Here is a 25,365-nt window from a genome sequence, read left to right on the forward strand (position 1 = left end):
AGTTTCTTAGTTGTGACGACAGAGTGGTGACTTCTAAGGTTTTTACCTGGTGGACCAGAAACTGCGTGTTATCTTCATTTTACATATAAAGAAACCAAGGCACAAAGAAGTTTAATAATTTGATCAAGGCCTCCCAGCTAGTATGTGGTAGTGCCAGGATTTGAATCTTGGGGCTTTTGCTCAGGAATCTGTGCCCTTAACCATCACTGAGGAGAACAAGCAAGTTGGGCCAGTGGGGGAAGGAGAAATGTGTTTTCTTACCATGAGATCTTTCATATCTCCTAAGTTTGCATTTTCTTTTGAAAAATTTTTTTTTTTAGCCATGCCTTGTAGCATGCCATCTAGCTCCCAGATCAGGGATTGAACCCATGTCCCCTGCGTTGGGAGCTCAAAGTCTTAACCATTAAGACCACCAGGGAAGTCACTACATTTTTTTCAAAACATTTTCTAAAACCGTGAAAGGAACATGTATCAGAAGGTTGGTTTGAAAATGATGATTACTATAACTTGAAGTAGATATAATAATTAAACATTTTAGAGTAAAGGGGGGAAAAATTCACTCCTAAATCTACAATTTTTACAGATTATGTTTCAGTCCTTGTCCATCTTTGTGAATATTGTATGTGGGTATTATGTCCTCTTTTTCACTTAACATTGTACCATGGGAATTTCTCCCATGTTTCCATATCCTCTTTACAAATCATATTTAATAGCTGTATAATAGCCTGTCTTGCCAATGTGCTATAATTTACAAAAGCATTCTTGTTTTACTTGACATTTGACAATTGATAATTTTTTTTACAATAATAGATAATGTTCCATAGTTGTTTCCCTTTCACTGAGTGATTTCATTTAGGATTGCCTCATAAAAGGAATTACTGGGTCGAGGTATCTGGATAGATGTATAATTATCACCAATTTTTGTCATATTAATTTCTAGAAGGACTGTAACAATTATCTGGGCTTCCAGCATTGTATAATTATATCAAATATAATAATATAAAATGTTATATGTACATATATGGAAAATCTTTTAGATGCAAGGGTAGTGTCAAACTAAGAGACTATAAAATAAGACCTGTTGCATGAACTGAAACATGGCTTATGCTCAGATTTAAGTTTATGTTACATGAGGCCTTGCATATAGGAGACATTCGATGGAATTTTTTTTTTTTTGATGTGGACCATTTTTGAAGTATTTATTGAAGTTGTTTCAATATTGCTTCTATTTTATGTTTCAGTTTTTTGCCCTCGAAGCATGTGGGATCTTAACTCCCCAACCAGGGATCAAACCCGCACCCACTCCTTTAGAAGCTGAAGTCTTAACCACTGGACTGCCAGGGAAGTCCCCATAGATATGTATTGATTGGATAGATGATGAATGGATGGATGAATGACATCTAAGTGATTTCTCCTAATTAACACTTAAAAAGTTAGTGACAAAGTCGAAATGATTTCCTGATTTAGGATATAGAGTTCTTTCTCCTATGATAACTGCATTCTTACCCCCATCCAGTCAACAGTTAACTATATACTTAGTATATGAAAAGCATGATCTGGAAGCTGAGGGTTCTGTGTTATCAGTAAACATAGTCCCATCCATCAGGGTCCTCACAGTTTGACTGGGAAACTCACCTACCTCTCTGGACCAAATCGTCATTATAAAATGAAGATGCTGACCTCAGAAGTTCCCTTCAGCTTCTGGATTCAGTGATCTTCTCAAACTCTAAATTTCTTACTTCTGGATACTAAGACTCTAAGCATATTTTAAAGAGCAATCTAAATGGACTTTCTTGGTGGTCCAGTAGTTGAGAGTCCGCTTGCCAAAGCAGGGGACATGGGTTCTGACCCTGATCTGGGAAGATTCCACATGCAGCAGAGCGGCTAAACCTGTGTCTTCCACATCCACTGAGCTACTACAGAAGCCTGTGCGCCCTGGAGCTTGTGCTCTGAAGCAACAGCAGCCACTGCAATAAGAAGCCCTCACCTTGCAGCTAGAGAAAGCCTGTGTGCAGCGATGAAGACCCAGTGCAGCCAAAAATAAATAAATTTAAAAAAAAAATTTAATCTAGCTTTTTTTTTTTTTTAAGAGCACCCTAAAGAAACTCCTGTCTGCGTAATGACAGGAAGTCTTCTTCCTACTCCTCATTTGTTCTTTTGTTCATCATTCTTTGAGCACATGCTAAACATGAGCCACTATTTAGTTCTAGGAATAAGGAAGAAAAAAAAAGAGAGAGAAAGTCCTCTTCTCTTAAAACGTCTTGTCGTCTAAGATGGGAAAGCTTTCTGAAGAGGAGTAGTCTGGGACACAGCGGTACTTCACACAATGCTCGTATGTATGTGTGAACGGGATGTGCTTGTTCTGCCGTCAGAGAGGGGAGAGGCTCCCCTTTGCTCCTCTCTTTGAGTTTCTGCGGCTGGACCAATCATAACATTGACACAAGACAGATTTACAGGAGAAAAAGAAAAATTTAATTTGTGTGCACAGAGGTCGCAGAGAAATGGAACCTAAGAAGTGGCCAAAGCAAATAGCCTTTTACTTTGTAGACAAAGAAGCAATAAATTTGAGAGGGAGTGACAGGACAAAGAAACAGGTTTGGGTGTTTAATTAGTAAGGAATTTAAGCAGAGTTTGGACCTGGGTAATGATTTAATGAAGAAATAACAAGAGTGCAGGCTTCTCGGCCCTGAATCCTGTCTCTGGTGATAACAATATCTTTCCAGCTCCCAGTACAAGAAGGGCACCTTTCATGTGGAAGATTTATTTCCTGCTTTCAGGGATTCTAGAGAAGGTAAAGGTATCATTCTTTGCATTGGCTGTTCCTTAAGTAATTTTAATTCAAACTAATCATCATGCTATTGAAGCCTATTTTGGGCCCCAATACTACTATTCTGGGACTTCCCAGGTAGCACTAGTGGTAAAGAACCCACCTTCCAGTGCAGGAGACATAAGAGATGCGGGTTCAATCCCTGGGTCAGGAAGATCTCCTGGAAGAAGGCATGGCAACCCACTCCAGTATTCTTGCCTGGAGAATCCCATGGACAGAGGAGCCTGGTGGGCTACAGCCCATAGTGTTGCAAAGAGTCGGGCACGACTGAAGCAACTTAGCATGCACTACTATTCTAGCTAAAACAGAAATAAAATGGTCTCCAGTATTAACAGAGAAAGGAACAGCTAATACTGACTTAGGCTTACCCTCTAATGCTCCCAGAAGCTAATGGGAATTATCACTGAATATTGAAGGTTTATCATGGGAAAAAATACTTGTATTTTTGTACTTGCCAACATCAAGATGAAAGAGGATGAACGGTAGACTCACCATTTCTCTTCTTCTACTTGCACTCCTACGGACTGGAACTTACTGGGTGCTTTATTTCCCCCTGTTTTGTCAGGTTCTTCAGCATCATCCACCTGAAGAAACAGCCACAAGTAGAGGTGCTCTATTTTAGTCATCTTGCTTGAAAAACAAAGTCTCATTTCATTAGAAACATCTGTAGTATTACTGGAATGTTTGGTAATGCGTTCAATCTTTGTGTATTTGATGAACAGTGTCACTACATAATTAGCGTGCACTTTGACTCTGCTGATCTTAATAAAATGCAGTTTTGTTCACTCCTAAGTTGCCCAATAAATGTCTGATTCCTGCAGAGATTTGTTAGGATGTACTTACTTGTGAGCACTATATTAGGAGGAAGTACCTCATGGGATGGGCTTCCCTGATAACTCAGATGGTAAAGAATCCACCTGTAATGCAGGAGACCCTTGTTTGATCCCTGGGTCAGGAAGATCCTTTGGAGAAGGGATAGGCTACCCACCCCAGTATGCTTGGGTTTCCCTTGTGGCTCAACTAGTAAAGAATCTACCTGCAATGAGGGAGACCTGGGTTTGATCCCTGGGTTGGGAATATCCCACTCCAGTATTCTAGACTGGAGAATTCCATGGACTACAGTCCATGGGGTCACAAAGAGTCAGACATGACTGAGCGACTTTCACTTTCACCTCATGGGACTGTGCTTTTTACAGTTTTGAATTTGCACATAACAAAATAGAAAAGAAGGAAGAAATTTCACTTATTGTAGTTAGAATTGTTGATACTGGGATATTTAGCTATAAACTTATTAAGATAAATTGTAGAGTACTTCATTTTTTCCCCCTTAAATTAAGGAATTGACTTTGGATATCACTCCATAGCTTCTAAATAGCTATGTGTATGTTATAATTCATATAGAAAATATATCTAAATATAACTGATAGCTTATGTTACAGATCAGACCCAACCCAAATATGAAACAAATTTTGTGACTATTCAGAGCAATCAGTCTTATTCATCTTTTTTCTTAATAAATTATTTCTTTTCTAAAAATAAAAACAATTTAATGTAAGTCTTATAAAACTAAAACACAACTACTGAGTCTGAGAGCCACAACTTGTGAAGTCCATGTGCCTAAAGTCTGTGCTCTGCAACAAGAGAAGCCACTGCAATGAGAAGCCCGCACACTGCAACTAGAGAAAGCCCACATGCAGCAACAATGACCCAGTACAACCATAAAAGAAAAAGAACCAGGATGCTCCATGCCCTGAGAAAAGGAGAAGGAAAGGAAGCAGGGGTCCGAGGACGGCAGAGGAGGCTGCTGTGTCCTGTTCTGGGCTGCCCTCCACATCCACACACATAGTTTATTTGCATCTTAAGCTTTAGTCATTGCCAGTAAATCTATCTCTGACTTTAATCCCCTTAGATCCAGATATTGACAAATGTCACCTCTCTCATATAGTGTGTGGGGTAATCTATTTAAAGTTTTTTTAAATAATAATAATAGTTGCTGTTGCATTGGTACTTTATAGGTTATAATACAAACTGATGGGTACAATATATGTAAAGTTCAAAGCATAGTGCCTGGCCTACTAAGGGCTCAATAAATATTGGGCTGAGTGATTATTAGTATTATCCTCCTTTAAATGTTAGTCAGTCAGTCGTGTCTGACTCTGCCACCCCATGGACTGTAGCCTGCCAGGCTCCTCTGTCCATGCAATTTCCCAAGCAAGAATACTGGACTGGGTTGCCATTTCTTCCTCCAGGGGATCTTCCCAACCCAGGGATAGACCCCACATTTCCTGCATTGCAGGCAGATTCTTTACCATATGAGCCACCAGGGAATGAGCAAAAAAAGTAACAGTGATAATAACGAAGTGAAGTGAAAGTCACTCGGTGGTGTCCGACCCTTTGTGACCCCATGGACTATACAGTTCATGGAATTCTCCAGGCCAGAATACTGGAGTGGGTATCAGTTCCCTTCTCCAGGGGATCTTCCCAACCCAGGGATTAAACCCAGGTCTCTCGAATTTTGGGCGTATTCTTTACCAGCTGAGCCACCAAGGAAGCCCATCCTCCTTTAAGATGATTATCCAAACGATGCTAAAATTGTATCATCTGCCATGGGCGTTCTTAGTTTTTTTTCAGGACAGAGATTTAATTAATCCTGCAACATATTTCTAAATTATTTTCCAGATGAGGAAACTATTAAGTAATTGGCCTAAGTTCACATAGGTTGTGAAGTAAATGATTATAATGTTAACTATTAGATATAGATTAAATTTAAAATGTTGGAAAAGATTTGAGATTTCTGACCCTAAAAAGGTAAACTGTGAGAAGGAGTCCGAGGACTTAGTAATAATCTCACATATCTGAAGGATTCAGATTTAAGTTGGATTTCAGTGTAATGAAATTTGATGACTATTTTGTAGCCTATATTGTAGTGTACTTGTTGTTCCATCGTTAAGTCATGTCCGATTCTTTGCAGCCCCACGGACTGCAGCCCACCAGGCTTCCCTGTATTCCACTATCTTGTGGACTTTGTTCATGTCCTTTGAGTCAGTGATGGTATCTAATCATCTCATCCTCTGGCACCCTCTTTTCCTTTTGCCTTCTATTATTATTCTTCATCCAAGAAGCTGCATCATGTGGTCACATTAAATGCGAAGGTGTAGGGATCTTCCTGATGGTCCAGTGGTTAAGACTTCAAGCTGCCAGTGTAGGGGGCATGGGTTTGGTCCCTGCTTAGGGAACTAAGATCCCACATGCCATGTGGCATAGCCAAAAGATAAAAAATAAATTAATTAAAAATAAATGTGAAGGTACAATCTAGGCTCTGTCAACACAAGATGTGTGATGTTGGGTTCTCATTTCTAGGGTAGAGGTGATCATACCGCCTATACCAGAAGGCTGGTGTAGGGGCTGGATGAGACAACCATATAAAGCTTGCAGTCCTCTCATAATAATTTCTGTAGCTGTGAAAAAGGGTCAAAGAAGAGCAAGAACAATTCTTTGGCTCACTAAAATATCCATATATTCAAGAAGCAGTGCAGTCTCTGAAACAACGTCTTTGTTCTCAATATTTTCTGTGAATTTCAGAATAGTTCCATCTTACTGGCTAATAATAATAATAATACAAGTTGGATGTCATATAGTGCATGAATGCTTTATTATTTGGAGAGTTACCTAACCAACCAGTGGACCTAGAAAGTGATAAGATAGAAGCTTTTAAATGAAATGAACAATAAGACTGATAAATAATTACCTTTAAATTGTTAAGTGAAAAAAAAGGCAAGATATAGACTAGTGAGAGGTATATGCTGCTAATATTTGGGTTAAAAAAAAGGGTATAAATAAAACATATGTGGTTGACTATGCGCAAAATAGGGCTTCCCTGGTAGCTCAGCTGGTGAAGAATTTGCCTGAGATGCAAGAGGCCCCAGTTCAATTCCTGGGTCAGGAAGATCACCTGGAGAAGGGATAGGCTACCCGCTTCAGTATTCTTGGGCTTCCCTGGTGGCTCAGACAGTAAAGAATCCACCTGTAATGCCTGAGACCTGGGTTCAATCCCTGGGTTGGGAAGATCCCCTGAAGGAGGGCATGGCAACCCACTCCAGTATTCTTGCCTGGAGAATCCCCGTGGACAGAGGAGCCTGGTGGGCTATATAGTCCACAGGGTCACAAAGAGTCAGACATGACTGAGCGACTAAGCACGTGTGCAAAATAACCCTGCAAGGAGATGCAAATACTGGTAATATTAATTTTCTCCAGAAAGGAGAACTGACTGGTTATTCCTTCTCCCGTGGAGAAGGAAATGGCAACCCAGTCTAATATTCTGGCCTGAGAAATCCCACAGACAGAGGAGCCTGGCTGGCTACAGTCCATGGGGTCGCAAAGAGTTGGACACGACTTAGCAAGTAAACGAACAACAGCAAAATGGACATAATATAAAATTCTCCATATTAACCTGTTTTAAGTGTCCATTTTAAGTGGCATTAAGTACATCCACATCATTGCACTACCAGCAGCATTATCTATCCCCAGAATCTTTTTTCATCATCCCTAACTGAAACCCTCACAGAAAGCTGCATTCTGTAAACTCAGTCCTCCAAATAACCCTAGGTGGGCTATATTAGAAAACAGACTCCGGAAGATGAAATAATTTGCCTGGGACAACACAGAGGCGGGACCTCTGCTCTTCCCCACTCCTCAGAATCCTCTGGGCAGTGGGAGGGAATCAGCTCCTGGAATGTGGTTGGGGTGAGAGTGGGTGGAGGCTGGCTCCAGACCCTGGCCTCCTGCAAGGTCACCTGGTCCCAAGCCACCAGTGCTGCAAGTTCTTGTAGGAAGCCTGACAGCTCGTGCCATGGTAACCTGTGGGTTACATAAAAGCATCTGACTTGTTGCTACCAGAGAAAGTCTAATTGCCCTTTCAAAGTGGACGCTGCAGAGTGGATGGCGAACATCCATCATCGCTGTGAAAACGTACCCCATGCCCGCTCTCAGATGTGCCTTAGAGTTGGTTCAGCATGGACAGATTTATTGGCCACCATGTCAGGAAGTTATTATTCAAAGGGCACCTGCAGAATGGTACAGCACAACAAAAAAAAGCAGGGGGGAAAGAATGACTCTTCTACATGGATGGAAGGAACCTTCCAGCAGGGTAAGCCAAGCTGAACTGATCAGCCCAAGAATCAGTCTGATCTTATCACCTGGCAGCAGAAAACAGTGATGTGAGCTGAGAAGCCTGCCAGAGTCTCTGCCTTTTTAATGACATGTATGATTAAGCAACCCACAATCACACTGACCCTGGCGCACATTCTTCCCTCACGATGCTGTGATGTGAGTTATTGCTTTCCACGCTCTCCGTCCCTTTTGGTTTCACTGGTAATCACTCCCACGTCTGTGTGAAGTAGTTCCCATTTTGGTTCTCATATGGTTACTCAGTAGCATCAAACACACAGTAACACCACCCAGCAACCCAGGTTTTTCTTGGATGCCCACTCTTTTTTTGAGACTCCAAATGTGCATCAGGAATTGAGGGCACTTCATGTTTGATATTGCATCCATGTTTGTTTAATTATCATCCCCTTGTCTCACAACATTCAATTTGAAGAACAAAAATAAAAGCAGCTAATCAACTATTCTTCAATTTTTTAAAAATGGAATATTTTTGGGAAAAAATTGCTAATCATGTCTATTGACAAAACACTTTCATAATTTTTTTAAATCACTTTTTTTTGGCGGGGGGGGGGGGGGGGCGGCGGGCAGGGGCGGCCACATGGCTTACAGAATCTTAGTTCTCTGACCAAGGTTTGAACCTGCACCCGTGGCAGTGAAATCATGGAGTCCTAACCACTGGACCACCAGGGAACTCCCTAAAATTACATTTAACTTAGGGGAGTCCAGAGCCAATAATTTGAGAGTCTGGTTCTACAATAGCTACATCATCCAAAATGGCAAGAGAGCAAACCTTCTGGAAAACAAAAAGTTTACATTTCTTATTTTGGGTTCCTATTTCAAAGGACAGAAAGTGAAGTTGTTGGGACTTCCCTGGTGGTCCAGTGGTTAAGACTTTGCAGGGGGTGCAGGTTCGAACCTCATCAGGGAGCTAAGATCCCACATGCCTTGTGGACAAAAAAGCAAAACATAAAACGAAGCAATATTGTAACAGAGTCAATAAAGATTTAAAAAAAAAAAAAAGAATCTGCCTGCCAATCCAGGGGTCCGCAAAGATTCCACATGCTATGCAGCAACTAAGCCCATACAACACAACTACTGAGCCCGTGCTTCCCAACAAGAGAAGCTCCCGCAACGAGAAGCCCTCACACGGCAAATGGAGAGTCGTCCTTGCTCACTGCAACTAGAGAAAGCCTGTGCGCAGCAACAAAGACCAGAGCAGCCAAAAATAACTCACTCAGTCGTGCCCGACTCTGCAACCCCATGGACTGTACAGTTCATGGAGTTCTCCAGGTCAGAATACTGGAGTGGGTAGCTGTTGCCTTCTCCAGGGGGTCTTCCCAACCCAGGGATTGAACCCAAGTCTCCCGCATTGCAGGCAGATTCTTTACCAGCTGAGCCACCAGGGAAGCTCCCCAATATGTAACTAATTAATTAATTTTTTTAAGAAAGGGAGGCTGTTACCTGGATCCCAATGGACAGGCATCGGTTTTTCTTGAAGTGGTCCTTCTTCCTGTCCTCTGCAGCGACAGTGGCCATGGCGGCGGCGGTGGTGGCGGTGGTGGCGTTGTTGCCCATGTGTTGACTCGCAGGGCCGTGGATCTGGGCATTGGCGGCTTCGATGGCGGCTGTCAGAGCCTTCATACTGTCCAGGCTCTCCGTGGAGTTGCTCAGTCCAGACTGGCTGATAATATCCCCTCGCTGGCCCTGTCCGTCCATGTAGGCATCCTGGGCCGACTCTGTGCTACTCTGGGCTGTGATAGAAATGAAAGGTTTCGTGGTAGTTCTGGGTGGGACTGGAGGTGGTGTCTTCTTATATGTTGTAATGCAAGATGACACTGGAAGACAGCGAAAACAAAGACACTGATTTCTGCATGGGTTTTAACTGCTGATACTGTAACTGACACCCATTGGATATTAGGGCCCACAAAACACATCAAGACATTGAACGTGAAAGCAGGTCTGTTGATAGACTAAGGTCCCTGCTTAGGGGGCAGATGTGGGCCTCCTTAAAGGTGACACCCCCCACAGGACTGAAGGAGAAGGACTGAAAAACACCAATCTCTGAGATGGAAGTTTCTGAAACAGAGATTAATATGAACCGACATAAAACAGACAGGACTGGCCATCTGTAGAAATCTTCCCAGGCAACAGGGAACCCTGAGAAATAATGAGTAACACAGATGAGGCCAGGGGCAGTCTGCCTTCTTGGGAAAATATTAACCACAGCTAACACTGAGCAAAGTAACTCATGGAGAAGATTCTGGCGGTTCATAAAGAACATTGAAGAAAAAAAAGAACATTGGAAAAAAGAAGAAAGCAAAGAGGTTGTGAGCCTGTGTGTTCTAACCCTGAGAACAGGGCAAAGTGCTGGTGGAGGGGGTTTGGAGGGGGAAGGAGGGGGTTGGGGAGGGGTGAGCTGAGCACACTGCCACGCTGCTGCTGCTGCTAAGTCGCGTCAGTCGTCAGTCTGTCCGACTCTGTGCAACCCCGTAGACGGCAGCCCACCAGGCTCCCCGTCCCTGGGATCCTCCAGGCAAGAATGCTGGGGTGGGTTGCCATTGCCTTCCCCAGCACACTGTCATAACCTGCAAATGGTGTTCACCTGCACTCAGATCCTCCTCCCTTTCTTCCTGCCTTTCTTTTCCTTTCTCTTCCCTCCCTCCCTCCTCCTTGCCTTCCTTCCCTTTTCCGGGTATATGCTCACTATATAAACTTATGTTCTGAGTTGTGGTGTTGTTTCTGAGAGGGAGGACACTGCACGTGCATCTCCTATTATAAAATATGTAAAATATTGTAAAAATGCACCCGCTAGTGGGAGATTGGACTTCCTGGTGGATCGGACGGTAAAGTGTCTGCCTGCGATGTGGGAGACCCGGGTTTGATCCCTGGGTCAGGAAGATTCCCTGGAGAAGGAAATGGCAACCCACTCTAGTACTCTTGTGTGGAAAATTCCATGGATGGAGGAGCCAGGTAGGCTACAGTACATGGGGTCGCAAAGAGTCGGATGCGACTGAGCAATGTAAATTTCACTTTCACTTAGTGGGAGACCAGCCCTCAGGCAGCCCATAGGAGCCCACTCCCTGAAGCGCTGTCCTTCAGGGGATGTGATCAAACCGGGTGCCTGGGTCGGTGCAGCCACCAGCCCCTCCCTGCAAGCATCTGAGGATGACCCCTGGGTCTTGAGGAAGCTGGATACACTATTCTCAGCTTTGCACGTATGGAGCACGATGGAGGAAAACAAAGAAATGAAGGAAGTTACGAAGTGGGAACTAGCCCCTCGGTAAAGAACAAGTCCTTAACCAGCTTTCCACAGACCCCTTAAAAAGTGGTTCAGACTGTTGTGTTTCCTTCACTTTCTCCCCCATCTCATTCCCAGCCCCACCCCCAGCCTTTCCCTTTGGGACTGTTGTTAACACTAACACCAAATGCCAGTTAGTTACCCATGGTTCTAACTGCCACTTGGGCTATCTAGTTGAATGAAATACTTGCTTCAATATTCAGGGTGTCTTTGGAGATCACTAAAAAAAGTGTCCTGTAATGAACATTGAACAGGAAGATTGATTTTCTCTGTCCTGCTGTTCTGCTGCCCTGCGATTTGGCATAATTTCCTAACCCATAAAAGACAGGGACAGAGATACTTTACTACGTCCTAGGGGTTGTCTGAGAGTTGAAGGAAGAGGAAAGCACAGATGTCACATTTCGGTATCACGTGTGCTCAGAAAGCGGAGGCAATGAGAATAATAGACATGTAGCTGCTGTTTAGTTACCTGGGGCTGGCAGAGGGCCCCCCAGGAAAACCTTCCATCCCAGCTCTGCATGAATCACACAGCTTTACATTTGAACACAGCTCAGCAGTCTGCACTCCATCCTTCACAGTTTTTAGCTAAGGTACCTGAGAGATAATAAGGCCAGCAGAGGCTCACGGTGGCCAGTGGAGGCAGAGCTGGAGCAGGACTAGGCTGGGCTCAGGTTCCCCACGAGCACAGGGAGGCCAAGGGATGCAGACAGGTGCATGGTTGATGGCTCCCCTCACTTGACTGAGTTTCCTGCACAGTAACCACAAGGGAGCTACCTTCCGATTCCCAGGAATTTTGGAGGGGACAACACTCAGTGTCACTTACTCATCTGCAGACCAGAGTGGGTGGGAGAGGGAGTGACCATCATTAGGGTGTGTGTGTTAGTCACTCAGTCGTGTCTGACTCTTTGTGACTCCATGGACTATTAACTTGCCAGGTTCCTCTGTCCACGGGATTCTTCAGGCAAGAATACAGGGGTGGGTTGCCATTTCCTTCTCCAGGGAATCTTCCAGACCCAGGGATCAAACTGGTGTCTCCTGCACTGCAGGTGGATTCTTTACCGCCTGATCTAAGAAAATAGATCATCTTGGGAGTTCTACAGTGTGAACTCATTATTTTGTCAAAATGGGTTCTCCACACATTCTGCCCACTGATACACCAACAAAATGAAATGCCACCTTCCAACATCAGATGTCTGGTATTCTGGATAATCTTTTGATTGCTTGTCAGCTATTTCCTTTCAGCATGAATAATCAAAACAGGATAACACAGCCAAATACAGTATCATATCATTTGCTGTGATTTACAGTAAAAATCCTGCCACAATGTGATACCTGTGATTTGGGGGGTGGGGCTGCTAAGTCGCTTCAGTCGTGTCTGACTCTGTGCAACCCCATAGATGGCAGCCCACGAGGCTCCCCCATCCCTGGGATTCTCCAGGCAAGAACACTGGAGTGGGTTGCCATTTCCTTCTCCAATGCATGAAAGTGAAAAGTGAAAGTGAAGTTGCTCAGTCGTGTCCCACTCTTAGCAACCCCACGGACTGCGGCCCACCAGGCTCCTCCGTCCATGGGCTTTTTCAGGCAAGAGTGCTGGAGTGGGGTGCCATTGCCTTCTCGGGGTGGGGGTGGGGAGTGTCACATTATTCCTAGAGTAATGATGGGGTTGGCTACACCTCCTCATAGGGCCAAATGCAACTTGGCGCCATCTAGTGACCATTATCATCTCTTCCATGTCAATAGGAATCATGTCAATGATTCTGGAGGCTGACCACCTGACCTGCCTCCTGAGAAATCTGCATGCAGGTCAAAAAGAGACAGTTAGAACTGGACATGGAACAACAAACTGGTTCCAAATTGGGAAAAAGAAGTACATCAAGGCTGTATATTGTCACCCTGCTTATTTAACGTATATGCAGAGTACATCATGAGAAATGCCAAGCTCAATGAAGTACAAGCTGGAATCAGGATTGCTGGGAGAAAGAGCAATAACCTCAGATGTGCAGATGACACCACCTTTATGGCAGAAAACGAAGAAGAACTAAAGAGCCTCTTGATGAAAGTGAAAGAGTGAAAAAATTGGCTTAAAACTCAACATTCAGAAAACTAAGATCATGGCATCTGGTTCCATCACTTCATGGCAAATAGATGGGGAAACAGTGGAAACAGTGGCTGACTTAATTTTGGGGGGCTCCAAAATCACTGCAGATGGTGACTTCAGCCATGAAATTAAAAGACGCTTACTCCTTGGAAGAAAAGCTGACCAACCTAGACAGTGTATTAAAAAGCAGAGACATTACTTTACCGACAAAGGTCCGTCTAGTCAAAGCTATGGTTTTTCCAGTAGTCATGTATGGATGTGAGAGTTGGACTGTGAAGAAAGCTGAGTACTGAAGAATTGATGCTTTTGAACTGTGGTGTTGTACAAGACTCTTGAGAGTCCCTTGGACTGCAAGGAGATCAAACCAGTCCATCCTAAAGGAAATCAGTCCTGAATATTCACTGGAAAGAGTGATGCTGAAGCTGAAACTCCAATACTTTGGCCATCTGATGTGAACAACTGACTCATTGGAAAAGACCCTGATGCTGGGAAAGATTGAAGGCAGGAGGAGAAGGGGAAGACAGAGGATGAGATGGTTGGATGACATCATAAACTCGATGGACATGAGTTTGAGTAAGCTCTGGGAGTTGATCATGCACACGGAAGCCTGGTGTGCTACAGTCCATGGAGTTGCAAAGAGTCGGACACTGCTGAGCGACTGAACTGAAGGAACTGGAGGGTTGGATCAACAGGGACTTTTAGGGCAGCGGCAGCGATGTTAGGCATCTACTAGGGTCAGACTGGACAGAAAGAAACCCTGGGACATTGCTTCCCCAACAGGTTGGTCAAGCCCCAGTGCCCAAAGGAGGTAAAAATTTGTGACTGGCTCCCTCTGAAACAGGGAACCGTCTGCCATGGGGTCTCACACCCCAGAGGCTTCGGTGTTGTCATCATTGTTCAGTCGCTCAATTGTGTTAGACTCTTTATGACCCCATGCACTGCAGCACACCAGGCTTCCTCGTCCTTCACCGTCTCCCAGAGTTTGCTCAAACTCATGTCCATTGAGTCAGTGATGCCATCCAGTCATCTCATCCTCTGTCACCCCCTTCTGCCCTCAATCTTTCCCAGCATCAGGGTCTTTTCCAAGGAGCTGGCTCTTCACATCAGGTGGCCATAGTATTGGAGCTTCAGCTTTAGCATCAGTCCTTCCAATGAATATTCAGGGTTGATTTCCTTTAGGATTGACTGGTTTGATTTCCTTGCAGTCCAAGGGACTCTCAAGAGTCTTCTCCAGCACCACAATTCAAAAGCGTAAATTCTTTGGCACTTGGCCTTCTTTATGGCCCAACTATCACATCTGTATATGCTACTGGAAAAACCATAGCTTTGACAATATGGACCTTTGTTAGCAAAATGATGTCTCTGCTTTTTAATATGCTAAGTTTGTCATAGCTGTTCTTCCAGGGGTTTTACTGTGATTTTTACTGGTGTGTATAGGCTGGCATGATTCTGTCAGGGTTATTGGAGTCAAAGAAGTACCACCTGTCAGTCATCAAATAGGAAGTTAAAAAAAATTCAGATCTCTTAGATCGTACTTTGAGGACAAAACTCAGACAACTACATCCCCCAATTTTCCCAGCATAACTCTTTCTTCATTTTGCAAACTGAACACTTCATTCTGTCTTTTTTTTTCCCCCCCTTCTTCTAAATTCTGCTTTCACGATTCAGCACCACAGATGATTTATAATCCACTGAGGGGGCATCCCTGGTGGTCCAGTGGTTAAGAATCTGCTTGCCAGTGCAGGGGACACGGGTTTCATCCCTGTTCTGGAAGATTCCACATGCCATGGGATAGCTAAGCCCATGCGCCAAAACTACTGAGCCTACATGCCCTAGAGCCTGTGCTCTCCAACACGAGAAGCCACTGCAATGAGAAGCCTGCGCACCCCAACAAAGAGTAGCCCACACTCCCCGAAATTACAGAAAGTCCATATGTGGCAACGAAGATCCAATGCAATCCAAAACAAATAACGAAATAAAGCCTTCTGTCTAAAAAAAGAAAAAGAATCCACTGAGGTCTGAGCTCTAGGAGATGTGTAGTAGAGTGAGGCCCAAGGATGGGGAAGTTAATAAATCTCATCAAGACAGAAACAGAAAGTGAGGGGCTTACATGCAGTAACGGAAACACTTCATTTAAGAGGAACATTCTCAAAAAGATTGATTAAAAAAATGCACATGGTCCTTCTATTCAGTGGAACTTGAAAAATAAATTATGCTATTGATTTAATCATTATGGCTGCTTTCTTTTGTCTGGCTTCCCTGGTGGCTCAGATGGTAAAGAATCCTCCTGCCAATGCAGGAGACCCGGATTTGATTCCTGGGTTGGGACGATCCCTTGGAGAAAGAAATGTCAACCCACTCCAGTATTCTTGCCTGGAGAATCCCATGGACAGAGAAGCCTGGCGGGCTGCTGTCCATGGAGTCCCAAAGAGTTGGACAGGACTGAACAACTAACACTTATTTCACTTTCACACTTTCCCCCAGTAGTCCAGTGGTTAAGACTTTGTGCTCCCAATACAGGGGGCCTCGAGTTCCATTCTTCGTCAGGGAACTAGATCCTACATGTCGAAACTAGGCATTTACATGCCACAACCAAAGATCCCATGAGACAACGAAGGGCAAAGATGCCTCCTGCAGCAACAAAGACCCAGAGCAGCCAAATAAATATAAAAAGAAAATATAAAGGGACCGAAATGGTATTTCTTCATTGCCATTAAAAAATAATTCAATAGACATGGTCTCATGACCCAGGAATATGGATCTCACTGAACCCATTTGTTTGATAGTAAGACTGAGGCTCAGGGCAGGTAACTAACTTCGCTGAATCATGCCACTCCCAGATGCTCACAGGGCCTCAAATCCCAGCTCTTACCACCTGTGTTCATCTGCCTAGTAAACCTTCCCTGAAACATCGTGTCCAGTAGAGGACAATGCTCTCCAAGAGGACCTCCAGGAAACTGCTTCTAACTCAGTTGTCTGGGTCTAAGATATGAAGGATGACTACATTTCGAGTGGTCAGCAAGGGGTGCCCAGCTGCGACCTTAAAACGCTGCAAAAGGAGAGAAACTGCACAAAAACAAAATACACAGGGAAAAATCGCTCCCCTGTTTCAAAATATTTACAGCTTAACGTTTCCAGGCCACCCAGAGTGTGGTGGTCAGCGGTCTGCGACCTGCCGGCCCCACGGTGAGGAGGCGGTGATCAGAGGGCTGTGGCGGACGGGGACTGGGCGCAGGGCTCCTGGGGGGCGGTGGGGTCGCGGAGGCAGGGCTTCTGCTGGCCTCTTTCCTGGTTAGTTTTGGCTCAAGGGCTGTGGCCAGGAGACCCATTTCCACCAGAGCCACCCTCCACGTAAACCACAGAAAGGAGTTAAACTTTTCCTCCTTGTTAAGCAGAGAGAAGCAGGCTTGTGTGCGGTGGAGGGGGGCGGAGAGGGATGTGGACAGAGGGAGGGGCGGTGTCATAACTCTTGTAGTCATAGGACTGGCCAGTTGGTAGTTACCAGTGTTCCAGACACTTCCTAATGCCAGACAAATGCCCCAAGCCCTGGCTTGTCTGGCTTCGAGATCTATTCAGCCGATAGCAGCCGGGCTCCACCGGAGAAAGCCGACTTCCAGCGAGCCTCCGCGGCTAATCAAACGCAACACTGCTTTCAGAAGGAAGAATGAAAAAGTTTGTTTCAGAGTCACAGCTTTTTTTTTTTTTAAGAGGCACCCAAGTTGTTTTAACAAGTTGCTACAAACCTTGGGCTTCCTGAGGTGAGGCTGTCGTGCACAGTACATGTACTGTCCCAAACTCCAAGGAGGCAGGGATACGAAAATTAGTCATTAAAAAAAAAAAAAAAAGCCCCAGGCACTTCATGCCTGGAAATGATGTAAGACGCTGCCACTCCTCTGTTACAACTACAACCAAACTGCTCGGCGATCGCAGCAGCTGCTTTCCAAATGTCAGCGCCCAGCCGGGGCAAAGGGCTGCAGAGCCACCGAGCCCGAGGACTGTGCGCGCTACCTCGGTCGCCCACATTTTCTCCAGGCACTCGCGGGACCCTGGCAACAGGTAACGTGGCAACCTTGGCCTTCTAAACTGGCAAGCGGCAAGATTACAGAGAACAAAAGGATTTTTTTTGAAAGCCAGCTGCATCTCCCTCGCCACCCCCACCCTTCCCTCCGCCCCTTGCCCTTTCCCCGCCTCCCAACTCAGTCTGAGAAAACAGAAGCATCTCCGGGCAGCTCCGCTCGCGCGCGCCCCCTGGTGACCAAAGCTCCGATCATTGATGTACCTTGAACTCCGAAGCTGGGCTCCCAGGTAAGCCACGCTGGGACAGGGGACTGGCTTCCCTGGTGGCTCAGCGGTAAAAGAATCCGCCTGCCAATGCAGGAGACGCGGGTTCGATCCCTGGATAGGGAAGATGCCCTGGCGAAAGATGTGGCAAACCCATTCCAGTATTCTTGCCTGGAAAATCCCATGGACAGAAGAGCCTGGCGAGCTACAGTCATGGGGTCCCCAAAAGAGTAGCCTAGCGACTACTGGGCTAAACAACAGGGGCTGCGTTGGTCTTCTCAAAAAACGCAGAGTGGAAGTCACCACTCAGAATGTTTTGCTTTTTAACTTATCACCTCAACAAAATTTTTTCCCCTTACTGAAAGGTAAGATCTGTGGGTTGAGGTTGCTGATTCCCACCGCCCCCCCACGCCCCCCCGCCAACCAGCACCTAGGGCAGCAGTGTTTGCTTCCTTGGCAAGGTGCAAAGCAAAAACTGCTGTGGCCTTTTGGTTAGGTGGATGGTTGTGAGGATGAATAGCTGGGAAACAGGATTCCTGCTGGGTGGGACTTGCATTTTCCATTTGTGTCTGAATTTGTCGTTAGTTTGCAGGAGACTTTAAGGGTAGAAGCATTTCTAATTCCCATCGCTGGTTTCCGGTTGGTTGATTTGCAAGGATGACTGAAGATTTCCAAGCTGCAGCCCCAGCTTCCAGAGAACTTGCTTTGCAGCACACTGTCGTCCCCCCACCCCCAACCCTTTTATCTGTGTGTGGGGCAAACACTCACGAAAATGCCAAGGGCAGTATTTTCGACCAACCTTCTTCCTCTCAGGCTCCTCCCGCCCTCCAAGGTCTCTGATTTGGAGGAGAACTGCAGTTGTGAGCTGCTGGGAGCTCCCGCCCCTCACCCATCTCTTGTCTTGCTCTGGAAATGTTAACCGGAAACTAAGAAAGAGGTTCAGATCAAAGTAACTGTTCCCTTCAGAAAATTCCATTAATTAAGTAAATTAAAGGAAGTTAAATGAGGTTTGGAGGAAAGTCATTTTAGAAGGCCCAGGTCCAGGGACTGAGGTTGAAAGCCTCTAATGTGGACCTTTAATGAAGCTTGGCAACCTGTTAAACACTAGGGAAATTGAGGGTTGCCCTTTGTAAAGACAAATGTTGCCTAAAATCAATCATTTCAAAGGAACATATTGAAAGTAGATGGACATTTGGCTAGCGGTTGCCTCGATCATTTAATATTAAAGGTTAAAAACAGAGGGCTCTGAGTAAGAATCATTTGACCGGTAACTCAGGTGAGTCACCACCTTCTTAGAACTGGGCACAAAGGTTCCAGGCAGGATGTTGAGAACGCCCAGTTTACTAATTTGCCAGGTGGGGCCGTTGCTTCTAGCAGGGAATGCCTTCAGGATTTCACGGCTCATTTTCTCAGCCTCTCCAACAGGTGCTACTGAGTCATCCACGCACACAAGTGACTGCCCTGGCAGTGTCATCTGTTAGGATTAAACTTCCATTTGTTCCATGACTTTATGAAGCGATTTCTAACCACTGAATCAGATATACCACTTCCTCTAGGGCCTAGGGATTTTGTTTTTTCCTATTTTAATGTCTGTAACATTTTGTGTAGTTTTCAAAATTTGTCCCTGCCAAGTCAGCAAGTCTTCCTGGGTTGAATGGACTGCTGACAGGAGGGGAAGGTTTGGGGCTCAAGGTCAGGGTTACAGAATGAAGTAAAGTTTCCTGTTTGGGCAGCTGGTCCCCCATTTCCTCAGGCTCCAGCAGACTGAGTCTTGGAAGACAAGAAGCCTGGGAAGCCTGGGGTGAGGATGGTGTCCGGAGTGGAGGACAGTTTTCTATTAAGCTTCTCACCACCCAGCTTTCCTTTCTTGTTAGAAATCACTTCTCAGCAACACTTGCCTATATTCTCTGTTAGCTGAATTTTTTCCCCTCCCAGACTAAGACAGTAATTAGTTAAGGATGTAAGGATCACAAGGTCAGGCATTGTTGTCTGTGGTTCATGACGACCTCAGTACTTGGATCATGCATGGCACATAGTGGAATGGTGGTACATACTTGTTACCTGAAGGAAGGGACAGGGATGAGAAGGGACTTCCTGGAGAAGAAGAAAAAGGGACTAATAATCAGGAAAGCAAGGTCACGAGGATAGAAAGAAAAATGAATACTCAGCAAAGCCAGTCTGTGACCTTGGATGTTGTGACACAACCTCCTGTCACCGATACCCGTTTCTCTTTGGCCTTGGTTGAGTGCTGGCCAAGTCCAGCTGCGGCTGGCTGACTTTTGACATCGAGTTAATGCTGTGAGTGCCCCACCTCTATCAGCTGGAAGCAGTGAGTCCTGTGGATTATCTTCTGAACTTCCTCCACCCTTGCTGCTGGGCTCTACCCAGGGGCACAAGTAGATGGCTGTGGGAGGTACCGCATGTTCACTGCCCTTGCCCCAGGCAGCTGCCTTTCCTCCTCAGCTCCTTCCATTCCTTTTACTCTTTGTTGTTGTTCAGTCCCTAAGTCCTGTCTGACTCTGCGACTCCATGGACTGCAGCACGACAGCCTTCCCTGTCCTTCACTGTCTCCCGGAATCTGCTCAAACTCATGTCCATTGAGTCTGTGATACCATCCAACCATCTCATCCTCTGTCGTCCCCTTCTCCTCCTGCCCTCAGTCTTTTCCAATGAGTCAGCTCTTTGCATCAGGTGGCCAAAGTATTGGAGCTTCAGCATCCATGAATATTCAGGGTTGATTTCCTTTAGGATTGACTGGTTGGATCTCCTTGCAGTCCAAGGGACTCTCAAGAGTCTTCTCCAGCACCACAGTTTATTCTTTGGCTCCTCATACTCCTGGTCTCATTTCATGAGAACTAGTGTCACATGTACCATGGGGCCTGGAAAGCAAGAAACACCACCATCCAAACAGCCCAGCAGGACTCTCTGCCGTGGGGTTGTGTCTGGGCCATACAGCAGACCTCAGGGACGCCAACCCCCACTGGAGAGAGCGACCGATGGGCACCAAGTGGGGGTAGGGTCTCGGGCACACACTGCCAGCTGGTCTCCCTCGAAACAGTGAGCTGGCCATGCAGACTGAGTGACCTGTGTCCAAACCAAGTGAGGTCAGGCTGAGTGAAACATGTGGTTGAATTGATCAGGAACCTCTGCTCACTGGCCAACTCTCTGGACTCCAGAGAGAAGGCAGAACTTGTGATGCTGCTGCCCTGTGGACACAGCGTCTGGTGGATGGGCTTGGCCTAGAGCAGAAGCTTTTGCTCCAGACAAACCTGGGGAGACAGGCAGGATGTGCGAGGAAGCAAAGGAGCAAGAAACTGCCTCCAGCTCGCCTTCTTGCAGGCTGGAGCACGATGAGGAGGAATGATTACTTGTGTCTGCAAAGCAGGGCATGTGAGGGCCTGGTCTGTGCAGTGAGGCAGCTAATTATTCATCCGGCTCCTTTCCTCCTTCCTCTCTGGAACGCCCTTCCTCAAAGGAAAACCAGGAAAGACTGTGGGTTAAATTGTGGAATACCATCTACCAGCTCACTGGGCCCAGACAGAACGCCAGCGGGCCCTTACTGACTCCCAGATGACAGGATCAGCCTTCAAACGACACCTTATTATCCAGCCGTGTCACTGACAGATGAGGACACAGGTCCAGAGAATTTGGCTGGGCCCCAACCTCCCCCCCAACCCCTGTCTCTCTCTGTGTGCACAACACAGCAAACACCGTTAGCCTTTGCAGTGGGGGCATAAAGGGCCACTTACAGACTGCATTTCCATTTCCACTCTTCAGTGGGGTTTGGTCATTGCCACCATTGAGTAATATCCAAGGAACCCTCCCACGCTGTTGGTGGGAATGCAAATTGGTACAGCCACTATGAAGAACAGTGTGGAAGTTCCTTAAAATACTAAAAACAGAACTGCCATTTGATCCTGCAATCTCACTCCTGGCCATATATCCAGAGAAAGCCATTAAAAAATAAAAAAGATACACACACCCCATTATTCCTTGCAGCACTTTTTAAAACAGCCAAGATGCAGAAGCAACCTAAATACCACTGACAAAAGGAATAGATACGAAGATGTGTGTATGCACACACACACACACACACACACACACACACACACACACACAATGGAATATTACTCAGTCGTGAAAAAGAACAAAATAATGCCATTTGCAGCAACATGGATGGACCTAGATATTATCATCCTAAGTGAATTAAGTCAGGGAAAGAGAATATCACGTGATATATAGCTTATATATGGAATCGAATTTCTTTTTCTTTTAATGGCCATGCCATGCAGCTTGTGGGATCTTAGTTCCCTGACCAGGGATGGAACCTGGGCCCATTTGCATTGAAAGTGCAGGGTCTTAACCACTGAATGGCCAGAGTGTTCCCTGTGGCATCTAGTTTTTAAAAAATGACACAAATGAACTTGTTTACAAAACAGAAACAGACTTACAGATATCGAAAACAAACCTAGGGTTGCTAAAGGGGAAACATGGTGGCATGCACACTTCCCCGCCTTGGGTCTGATTGGAACCTGGGTTCTTCCTGTCTAAGCCTCCTTTCTCTTCCGTTAAGTGAAGTCACTCAGTCGTGTCCGACTCTTTGCGACCCCATGGACTGTAGCCTACCAGGCTCCTCTGTCCATGGGATTCTCCAGGCAAGAGTACTGGAGTGGGTTGCCATTTCCTTCTCCAGGAGATCTTCCCAACCCACGGATTGAACCCGGGTCTCCCGCATTGCGGGCAGATGCTTTACCATCTGAGCCACCAGGGAAGACTCCTCTTCTGTTAAAGAGCTTCCTATACTTGGGTCCTTAAGCGTCTCCGTTGAACCTTCACAAGCACAGTGACCAAAAGCCCTTTTCTGAATCTCTTGGTCAAACGTGCTTGGAATTTCTAAGTTCTTGGATTGTAGAAACTGATAAGTGTGACACACCCCGGGAGCATGCGGACGCTAAGGCGTCTGTCTGCTGCTGCTAAGTCACTTCAGTCATGTCTGACTCTGTGCGACCCCATAGACGGCAGCCCACCAGGCTCCCCCATCCCTGGGATTCTCCAGGCAAGAACATTGGAGTGGGTTGCCATTTCCTTCTCCAATGCAGGAAAGTGAAAAATGAAAGGGAAGTCGCTCATTCGTGTCTGACTCTTAGCGACCCCATGGACTGCAGCCCACCAGGCTCCTCTGTCCATGGGATTTTCCAGGCAAGAGTACTGGAGTGGGGTGCCATTGCCTTCTCCGGTCTGTCTGCTGCAAGTAGCTGCCAGGTCAGGTTTTGGTATCTGATTTTCAGAACCTCTGAAGGCTTCTAGTGGCTCAGTAGTAAAGAATCCACCTGTCAATGCAAGAGACACAGGAGACTCAGGTTTGATCCTTGGGTCGGAAAGATCCCCTGGAGAAGGAAATGGAGAATTCCATTAACAGAGAAGCCTGGCGGGCTATAGCCCATGGGGTTGCAGAGTCACTGAAGGATGGTGGCCACGACTTGAGGTGCCTCGGGCATCAGAGCCTCCTTCTCCCAGGCTTGTCTGGCCCTGGATAGAACTCTGTCCCAGTCCGGCCCAGGAGGAGGGTGGTGGATGGGTAGTGACTGGGCGGTGGTGGGCTTGCCCTGGTGGGCGGGCAAGGTTTCTATATCTTAAAGGAAAAGAGGAATCGAAGATCAAATTCAATAATACTTCTAACAACCTCTCTCTTTCCTTCACCGTGTGGAGTTCTGGATGTTTGTTGGTTTGTCACTGTGTGTGTCTTCACATGCTGTCCTTAGAAACATCTTTTTTTTTTTTTTAATAATGGTAATAGATGCTAAGTCGCTTCAGTCGTGTCCCACTCTTTATGACCCCATGGACTGTACCTGCGGGGCGTCTCTGTCCACGAGATTCTCCAGGCGAGAATACTGGAGTGGGTTGCCATTCCCTTCTCCAGGGGATCTTCCCGACCCAGGAATCGAACCCTCGTCTCCTGCATTGGCAGGAGGGTTCTTTACCATTAGCGCCACCTGGGAAGGGGGACTAATAGCGGCTTTTAACTGGCATCTTTCTACAGTGTGGAATGTTATCTTCATATTTTCACTTTCATGCATTGGAGGAAATGGCAACCCACTCCAGTGTTTTGGCCTGGAGAATCCCAGGGACGGGGGAGCCTGGTGGGCTGCTGTCTATGGGGTCCCACAGAGTTGGACACGACTGAAGCGACTTAGCAGCAGCAGCAGTAGTCTGATGTGTCCTTGGAGATAAACACTTCATATCTGCAAGACTGTGTGTGTTCTGTATGTTTTGAGTCATCCCTTCCATCATTCTCTTCCCCATTCTCACTCCCTACCCTCAGCTGTGATCTGACTTCAGGGGAAAAGAGATAAAAGTAACATTCTTCTCGGCCCACCCTAATGTGTCCTGACAGGAGAGTGGTTCTGAGCTACGTCCAGGCTGGGTGCAGCGCTCACTTGATGCAACTCAGGAGTCGACACAACTGAACGACTAAGCATAGCACAGCACAGCTCAGGACACTTGTCTAAAAGTTTATCTGCAAGAGCATTCCTCATTCACTAAAGCTCTACCCAGCACACAGTCGGAAAATCGTTTTCAAAACAGAAGTTTTTACCCCACATTTCCAATCCAAGAGATAACCCAGAGAATCCATGTAAAACAAGCTTGATTTAAGAATAAACCAATGTGTGTCAGTGAACTGAAAACAGAAATACATAAAGCACTAATTAAAAAAAAAAATCTAAAACAAGGATACAGGCACATGTATAGCAGTCCCTTCACTCTTCACCTGAAACTATCACAGCAGTGTTAATTGGCCATCCTTCAATACGAATAAAAAGTGTTTTTTTTTTTAATCTTAAAAAAGTAAATAAAAGAAGCCCTGAACTGTCTCCTGGTGTAACCTTGGCTAGTAAAAGTGATTCATTTTGATTCTTTTGGATTTCTACTATCATAGGGGAAGGGTTTTATTAATCAACTCTTTGAAAAAAGCAACTATGCCCACTGCAAAGCTACCAAATGAGAATTCTAAACTATTCTGTGGGTTGTTCCTTTGGGGCTGTGGTTAGAATGTCAAGCTCCTGTTATGGGATTGGCTGGCAGTTGCAATTTACACCATTCATCCGTACGTGGCTGAAGTGCAGGAATGCGGAAACTGGAGGAAACCACCAGCGCTGGTCTTTGGATCAAAATTAACTACCAATAATGAGTTAGGAAATTGATCCCAGTGAAGGGAAAGCATCTTAATGGCCACCGCTCAAAGGTTCAGCCCCTTTCAGTTGCTGATAACCTTGTCACATCTCCAGATAAAAGGCAGCCTTGTCACCCCCAGGCACCTGGCTGCGAGGTAATAAAACGGTTACCTTATCTTCTAAGGGTGGGGTTAGTCCAACCTCAGCCCAAAGTAATTACAGTAAACTGAAATTGCCTGTCATTTACAAAAAAGGGGGAGGGAAAGGCCTAAATCGGAGGAGATGGTTGTCTCACCCTCCCTGGATTTTAAAAAAGAAAGGAACAAAACAGCCAAAAGTCTTCCAGGGAGTTGAGAAAAACAGCCCAGTGTGGCTGCCGGCTCCTGGGGGGTCAGGATGGCTGCCGGCTCAGGTCCCCGTGACGACCTGAAAAAGAGGCTCAAGCTGATGAAAATCCAAGCAATCTTCTTAGGAGCCGTCCTTTCTAAATGTAAATGCCTGAGAGACAGAGCCCTGCCTGGGA

At 45.8% G+C, this 25,365-nt stretch overlaps 1 protein-coding gene across 12 annotated transcripts in view; it reads right to left on the minus strand.

The window, feature by feature from the left end:
• The window catches only part of DLGAP1 (DLG associated protein 1), a 300,524-nt gene that overhangs the window by 43,411 nt on the left and 231,748 nt on the right, over window positions 1–25,365 (minus strand). For 10 of the 12 annotated variants that reach the window (XM_068993903.1, XM_068993902.1, XM_068993907.1 and 7 more), the window contains 2 exons: window positions 9,455–9,828; window positions 3,320–3,411 (listed from right to left, as the gene is read on the minus strand). In XM_068993903.1, the coding sequence (XP_068850004.1) occupies window positions 3,320–3,411; window positions 9,455–9,828 (466 nt within the window). The remainder of the gene's footprint in view (window positions 1–3,319; window positions 3,412–9,454; window positions 9,829–25,365) is intronic. The other 2 variants (XM_068993912.1, XM_068993913.1) reach the window with 1 other exon arrangement.

This window comes from Capricornis sumatraensis, chromosome 21 (assembly GCF_032405125.1).
Source record: "Capricornis sumatraensis isolate serow.1 chromosome 21, serow.2, whole genome shotgun sequence".
NCBI lineage: Eukaryota > Metazoa > Chordata > Mammalia > Artiodactyla > Bovidae > Capricornis > Capricornis sumatraensis.